At 39.8% G+C, this 8584-nt stretch overlaps 1 protein-coding gene across 1 annotated transcript; it reads right to left on the minus strand.

Annotated features, from left to right (window-relative positions):
- Positions 1-6942: 6942 nt before the first annotated feature.
- Positions 6943-8485, minus strand: ndufc1 (NADH:ubiquinone oxidoreductase subunit C1). Its single transcript, XM_071410809.1, has 4 exons — positions 8331-8485; positions 7563-7666; positions 7291-7366; positions 6943-7081 (listed from the first exon to the last, which is right to left on the minus strand). Exons 1-3 carry the CDS (start codon positions 8374-8376, stop codon positions 7307-7309), a joined length of 210 nt encoding a protein of 69 aa, XP_071266910.1. The 5' UTR covers positions 8377-8485; the 3' UTR covers positions 6943-7081; positions 7291-7306.
- Between the last annotated feature and the right edge of the window lie 99 nt (positions 8486-8584).

Here is an 8584-nt window from a genome sequence, read left to right on the forward strand (position 1 = left end):
AAACCAATTTAGGCAGACACTCTGTTCAGGTATTTGGGCATTGCGTTACACATTTCCAGGGGCGCCGTATGGGGGAAGTTAGGACGATTCTAAGGGCCTGTGACTGACAGGGGCCCTAGAAAAATATTAGAACATTAGGTATATTTTTTTCAATATTCAATTATTAACCTATCATCATTAATCTAATATTTTATTTACAACGTACTAATAGAACTAACGTTTTCATTTTCATTTATTGTTTTTGGCTATAAGTAAGCATCCAGAGAGTGCCCAGAGAGCCCCACGCCCCCTCTATTTACATGAGATGGTTCGGTCCTGCCCCCAAACCAGGCGGGAACGATACTTTTTAGCAGTGAATTGCGAGTGAGGAGTGAGTGGCGGTGGAGCAGCATGTCTCAGCTTCCTAAACAGCTTCCAAAAACAAAAATAAAGAAAAGATAGAGAGAGAGAGAGAAAAGTGCGACAGTATGTCACCCAATTTTTCACAAAGGAAGGTGGGTGTAGTCTGTGAGTGGTGGAAATTAACCTATTAGCTTAGTCCATAGTGAAATAGGCTACTTTTGCTCCCGTAACATTAGTTACTTAATATCTTCACAGACAATTCTGAGTGTTTACATTTCGCTCCTCTTTTAGCCGACATTTAATCAATGCAGGCAAACGTGTAGCAAGCTATTCATATTAAATCAGTTGTTCCTGCCACTGCCTGGTGCCAGGCCTAACAGGCATAGCAGCCCTGTCTCCCCATCCCCATACCCCTGACCCAGCCCCACCTGAAGGAGGTGAGCAGCATTGTGTTGAATGACATGGTAGTTGGCATAATTGCAGGTACTGCAATGCATTGAGGACAGGAATGTGATTCTCCAGTCAGGAAAAATCTCTCTTGACACAGAGGCATTCAATATCAGCCTTAAATGAAGAGATGCAGGCTCTTAGAGATAGATGGGAGTCTCTCCTGTCTGAGGCAACACTGATTGCTACGCAAATGGATGTTGCACCTCAATTTAGCAAGGAACACATTCGCCAGAGGAAAAGGAAGAGATTCCATGATGAGACCTCAAGAGAACACAGCTCAGGACAGTGCAGCAACGGTGTTTCAGAACACAGTGTTTTTTACTGCTATGGACAACATCATAAGTGACTTGGACACTAGGCTCCACACCACTGAAGAAATTGTATAATAATTTTCTGCTGTTCTGAAAGTTGGGCAGATTAGTGAGGATAAAGTCCCTTCTGTGTGCCAACCACTGATCATGAAGTATTCCAGAGATATTACACCTGAGTTTCAAAATGAAGTAAGACACCTGAACACTATATGCTGCCACTTTCCCCCCTAACTTGTCCCCTCTTGGTCTCCTGAAGGCAATTTGTAAGATGCAGCTGCAGAGCATTTTTGGAGAAGTGTGCATTGCTTTACGTATATTTTGCACACTACCTGTGACTGTTGCTGGTGGCGAGAGAGCTTTCAGTAAGCTAAAACAGATTTTTTTTTTACTATTTGAGGTCCACTATGTCCCAGGACAGGCTTTGCAGTCTTTCCATGCTGTCCATTGAAAGTCAGTTAGCTAGAAAGCTGGACTTCAAAGACTTGATCAGTGACTTTGTTAGCAAGAAGGCTCAGAGCTGGGCTCTTGGTGAGTAAGGCTGAGCAAGGGCCAGTGATAACTGTTAAATGGCATGGCTATGGATATTGGATCACTACACACATGATGCCCACAGGCTGAGAACAAGATATATCTCAAGGTAATGGCTGGATTGTCATAAAATTTGTTGTGCACAATCAAGACCCCAATTGGAAGAAACCTATTGATTTGGTGACCACTTGACCTTTCCTCTAGCGCCACCATCAGGCCTTTTCATTTCCATTTAGTTTTCCATTTCCACTTTTACAGCTGCTTATTTTCTAGTTGGTATGTGTACTTAGTTCAAAAATCTGCTACTGATTTTATTATTTCGTTTGTTATATCATTCTATAGATGATGTTAATTTATTTTAATTGAAGAGGTTAATGTATATTTAAGTAATATTTATTTTAAGTTATACATTGATGTTAAGAGAATTTTCCATTCAAGAATTTGACCATTAAAATTACATTTAGACTGTAAAAGATGGCCTTTAGCACAATTCTTATAGAGGGTATCAGTCTTGCATCAAATAGTGAATTCCACTGTATGCAGAATGCTGCATGCGTGTCTGCACAGTGTTATATTTTCACAGCTCACTGTCAGTAAATATCATACAGTAAATATTGGACTACAATAGAGATGAAAGCCTGCAAAGGTAGAGATATTTAAAGTTTTGAATGGGTCGATTGGGTTCTGGAGGTGTGTGGTTACAGCAATTGCGCAGGGTTGGTGTGGCCTGTGGTGGTGGGGCCCAATGTGATATCTTTTCATGGGGACCAAAATTCCTGGCAGCGCCCCTGCACATAGCCTACCATTGGCAAACATGTCTCAATAGCGTATAGCCTAGACAATTTACAGTAGCCTTTTTAATAAAAAATTTCAACTTCATCTGAAGGGGAGTCTGTTCACCACGTGCGCAATGCGCGTTCCAAAATCGAGCCGATTCCTCCATGTGCACGGATTACCCCAAGAAAGGGTAAAGGTAGGAAATGGGGTGCCAAACCCCAGTGGGTTAAATATGATCCACAGAGAAGTATCAACTCATTTACAGTTAGCATTGGTCTAGCAGTGGTCTTTTATATATGTTCAAAGCTGTCAATTTGATTTATAGAGAATGGGCAGGTGGATTTTCATAAACCACAGGCTATGCTCCAGTTCCTTCATTGCTGGAATGTTCTAGAAATGTCCGAAGACAGGCGCGTACTGGGACCAGAAATCGGCTCTGGTATTTCTAACACACTGACACATTTTTTTCCTTGAGGCCCCCATTATTAGCCAGATAATTATCATTTTACATTTAATTACATTTTACAGGTGTAAATATTGGACTATAAATTTTGCCTTCCTGTGTTATACTTATGCTATTTTTTATTCCATTCTACTGAGCCATTTGCTTTATGTTCATATTCTTACCTTTTATTTCTTATTGTTGTTTCATTGTCAAGAAGGAACCTGCAAGTAAGCATTTAGTTGGACGGTGTATACTGTGTGTATCCTGCACCTACGACATAAAAGCTTGTGACTTGTTTTGCACAAAAAAACAAGTTATGCAGGCCCACAGTGGTGGGAAAATTACTCAATATCATACTTGAGCAAAAATAAAGATACCGTAATAGAAAATGACTGAAGTAAAAGTGACAGTAAAATAATATCTGAGTAAAAATCTAAAAGTATATGGATGAACTTATGTACAATGGTGGAAAAAGTATTCAATTACCAGTAAAAGTACAAAGTAAATTCTATAAATGTAATTTCTTATATTAAGCAAAGCAGACCGCATGGTTTTCTTGTTACATTTTTTTTACGGACAGCCAGAGGCACACTCCAATTCTCAGACATCATTTACAAATGCAGTATTTGTGTTTAGAGTCCACTGGACAGATGCGGTAGGGATGACAACCCATTATATTGATAAGTGTGTAAATTGGACCATATTACTGCCCTGACTGAGCATTCGAAATGTAACGAGTACTTTTAGGTGTCAGGGAAAATGTAAAAAAGTACATATTTTCTTTAGGAATGTAGTGGAGTCAAAGTAAAAGTATTCAAAAACATAAATACTCAAGTAAAGTACAGATACCCAAAAAATCTACTTAAGTAGTCCTTCAAAGTATTTTTACTTAGTAACTTTACACCACTGCAGGCCCACTCAGGTAAAAATGGACCAGCCCATCTGGCATTTGCCCGAAATGCCTGATGGCCAGTCTGGCCCTGTCCAAAGGTCATTGTCATAGCCTATGAGATTATATCTTGACATGAGGGGGGGAAACTCAGGGGGGGTTTTGACTGTCAAAATTGACCACAATTTTACAAATTAGTTTTATTGGCAAGGCAGCTCCCTCCACATCGTTATCTGGCAAGTGTCTGAACTAGAGGTGCCTAGACCAGTGGTGGAAAAAGTACCCAATTGTCAGATACCTTAATAGAAAGTTACTCAAGTAAAAGTTAAAGTCAGCCAGTAAAATACTACTTGAGTAAAAGTCTAAAAGTATTTGGTTTTAAATATACTTTCACCTTTATTTAACCAGGTAAGCTAGTTGAGAACAAGTTCTCATTTACAACTGCGACCTGGCCAAGATATAAAAAAGCAGTGCGACACAAATAACAACGCAGAGTTACACATGGAATAAACAAGCGTACAGTCAATAACACAATAGACAAAAAAGAAAGTCTATATACAGTGTGTGCAAATGGCGTGAGGAGGTAGGCAATAAATAGGCCATAGTAGCGAAGTAATTACAATTTAGCAGATTAACACTGGAGCGATAAATGAGCAGATGATGATGTGCAAGTAGAGATACTGGTGTGCAAAAGAGCAGAAAAGTAAATAAAAACAATATGGGGATGAGGTAGGTAGATTGGGTGGGCTATTTACAGATGGACTATGTACAGCTGCAGCGATCTGTTAGCTGCTCAGATAGCTGATGTTTAAAGTTAGTGAGGGAAATGTAAGTCTCCAGCTTCAGCGATTTTTGCAATTCGTTCTAGTCACTGTCAGCAGAGAACTGGAAGGAAAGGCAGCCAAAGGAGGTGTTGGCTTTGGGGATGACCAGTGAGATATACCTGCTGGAGCGAGTGCTACGGGTGGGTGTTGTTATCGTGACCAGTGAGCTGAGATAAGGCGGAGCTTTACCTAGCATAGACTTATAGATGACCTGGAGCCAGTGGGTCTGGCGACGAATATGTAGCGAGGGCCAGCCGACTAGAGCATACAGGTCACAGTGGTGAGTGGTATAAGGCGCTTTGGTAACAAAACGGATGGCACTGTGATAGACTGCATCCAGTTTGCTGAGTAGAGTATTGGAAGCTATTTTGCAGATGACATCGCCGAAGTCGAGGATCGGTAGGATAGTCAGTTTTACTAGTGTAAGTTTGGCGGCGTGAGTGAAGGAGGCTTTGTTGAGAAATAGAAAGCCGATTCTAGATTTGATTTTGGATTGGAGATGTTTAATATGAGTCTGGAAGGAGAGTTTACAGTCTAGCCAGACACCTAGGTAATTGTAGTTGTCCACATATTCTAGGTCAGAACCGTCCAGGGTAGTGATGCTAGTCGGGCGGGCGGATGCGGGCAGCGAACGGTTGAAAAGCATGCATTTGGTTTTACTAGCATTTAAGAGCAGTTGGAGGCCACGGAAGGAGAGTTGTTTGGCATCGAAGCTCGTTTGAAGGTTAGTTAACAGTGTCCAAAGAAGGGCCAGATGTATACAGAATGGTGTCGTCTGCGTAGAAGTGGATCAGGGAATCACCCGCAGCAAGAGCGACATCATTGATATATACAGAGAAAAGAGTCGGCCCGAGAATTGAACCCTGTGGTACCCCCATAGTATCAAAAGTAAATGTGATTGCTAAAATATACTTAAGTATCAAAAGTAAAAGTAGAAATAATTAAAAATTACTTATATTAAGCAAAGCAGAAGGCAACATTTTCTTGATTTTAAAATTTACGTAGAGTCAGGGGCACACTCCAACACTCAAGACATTATTTACAAAAGATGCATTTGTGTTTACTGAGTCCGCCAGGCCAGAGGCAGTAGGGATGACCACGTGTTCTCTTGATAAGTGAGTGAATTTGACAATTTTCCTGTCCTGTTAAGCATTCAAAATGTAATGAGCACTTTGTGTGTAAGGGAAAATGTATGGAGTAAATGGTACAATATTTTCTTTAGGAATGTAGTGAAGTAAAAGTTTTCCAAAATTTAAATAGTAAAGTACAGATACTCCAAAAAACTACTTAAGTAGTACTTTAAATTATTTTTACTTAAGTACTTTACACCACTGGCCTAGACACCGTCTACTGATGTGAGACACATGCATGCAAGCATCCGCACCATGAATACAGCAGGCTTTACAGAGCTGCCATCTACAGTATTCTGGAGCACCATATCAATAAGGCATCTATTTACTGTATTTCAATGATCACCTTGATGGTATACGTATCTGTGTATTGGTATCCAGCCAGAGGCGGCAGGTAGCCTAGTGGTTAGAGCATTGGACTAGTAACCGAAAGGTTGTAAGATCGAATCCCTGAGCTGACAAGGTAAAAGCTGTCGTTCTGCCCCTGAACAAGGCAAGGTTAAACCCACTGTTCCTAGGCCGTCATTGAAAATAAGACTTTGTTCTTAACTGACTTGCCTAGTTAAATAAACGTAAAATAAAAATAAATTGGTATCCAGCCAGAGACCAGCCAGCGGTCGAACATCTCTGGGGACATGAAAATAACTGCAGCAATGCTCCCCATCCAATCTGACAGAGCTTGAGGATCTGCAGAGAAGAATGGGAGAAACTCCCCAAATACATGTGTGCCACACTTGTAGCATCATACTCAAGAAGACTTGAGGCTGAGATGGCTGCCAAAGGTGCTTCAACAAAGTACTGTGTAAAGGGTCTGAATACTTATGAAAATGTGGTATTTGTTTATTTTTAATAAATTAGCAAAACTTTCTAAAAACCTGTTTTTTCTTTGTCATTATGAGGTAGTGTATAGCTTGATGAGGGGAAAAAAACAATTTAATCAATTTTAGAACAAGGCTGTAACATAACAAAATGTGGAAAAAGTTGAGGGGTCTGAATACTTTCCCAATGCACAGTATCTGTGTATTGGTATGTACTATATCTTAAAAATAGTGTGGTGTAAGGGTAATATTGAATGTTGAATGGCAGACCTCGACCCCCCTTTTCGATTGTGTATCAGGGAGTGGGATATGCAAAAAACACATTTCCAATTCACAAATTCATATTAATACACACGTGTGAAATAGGAGAAATAAGCACCCACCAAATTATTAAAATATGGGTTTATATAAAAGGAGACGCATGTAAATACAGTCATCTCTTTATTACACATAGAACTAGATATTATGCCCAGGACATGGGATCATTAAAACAAAAGAAAAATACAGAAGAAAAAAAAAAAGTGTGAAGACATCTTCAGATCACCCAGATGGATCCACGAAATAGTCCTGCAAAGAATAATAATGAATCACAAAAACATTAGGCTGTCATGTTTTTCTTTTGTAATATAATAAATCGAAAGAACAACAATCTGAATTCAAACGGCAGACATTTTTACAAGTGTTAGAACAGCACAACATCCTTATTCTTGAAAGTCCCACATGCATTACCTTTGAAATTACTAAACTGAGGGAGACTTGAAGAGGGTAAGACTCACATGTTGTCATAGCGATTCATTCCAGGCCATTCCTCACTTTGTACTCATGCACATCAGTGCTGTGCTGTTTGAAGAGCTGCAGATGAGAAAAATACCCTTTCAACCAGCCTCTATAGTTTGGCATTCATCCTGGACTGCATTCAAAAATCCAAACAATGTTCTGCAGTATTGTGAAAGGAAATCAGGGGAGAAATGTACAAATATCAGTAGGCTAACTAAATAATCTTATGTTTTGTGTGTAACCCCCAATAGAGGAAGTGAGCCGTAATTACCAGGCCCCAGAGGAAAGCGGACGTCCCGAACGCTAGGCCCACACGCAGCCAGTTGGGGTTGGTGTGATCTGGCTTTGCTGCGGTGAACGCAGACCGACTCCCAACTGCAAGATAAAAGGGCAATGAGATTAATAATCAGTATTTGACCTACTGGCAATTCAACAGAAAGACTTGTGGGGTTGTAATGCTTCAGTTGTTACTGTATGAGTCCGTTCTTGCTGACTCCCAATAGAGACCCGACAAGTGACACGTTAGTCACAAATTGTGCATACATTATTGTAGACTACACCAATACTAGGTTTGACATTTGTCTCTCTTTATCTCCATAAAACAATCATTCATGAGGTAATTATCGTGCATGAAAATCCTGTGTTTGGACTAATGATTACATCCCAGGTAGCTAATAATACCTAACTAACTAGTAGACTACTAGTAAGCTAACGTCACTTAGCTACTATACCTAGATAGCACATTCATCTGAATACAGCTACTTTGTGTTTTCATGTCAATTGCAATGTTATTAAAATGTGAATGGCTATCAATGTTGCCATATAACTTAGTACTTCACTTAGTCAAGACAGTTACGCTAACCTTGCTAAAATAACGTTAGCTATTGACATTGGCTAATGTTAGCTAGCTAAGCTAAGGTCAGGCCTCAAAACAGCCCGATAGCCAGTCTTCTCGCAAGGTTAACGTTTAAAAAAATATATATATATATATAAGGATTATTACACAAATTATACATCTGTTTCCTTTTTATTGACTTACTCTTGCTGACGCTTGCTGCCCGTAGTAATAAACGATTTAGTGTCATTTTAGCCACAGGATTTGTTCCCTCATCCGAAATCGGTTCCCGACGAGCTGTGATCGACTATGTGCCCTGTCCAGTGGAGTAGAATTTGAAATGATCACAGAATGATAGATTTAAAAAAAAAAAGAGGGATGATTTTATTTAACGATGAAAGGCTCAGTGTTCCTCAAATAAAGGACACACTTGAACCATTTACTGTAAAATTTTGCAA

The sequence above is a fragment of the Salvelinus alpinus genome, chromosome 7 (assembly GCF_045679555.1).
Source record: "Salvelinus alpinus chromosome 7, SLU_Salpinus.1, whole genome shotgun sequence".
Lineage (NCBI taxonomy): Eukaryota > Metazoa > Chordata > Actinopteri > Salmoniformes > Salmonidae > Salvelinus > Salvelinus alpinus.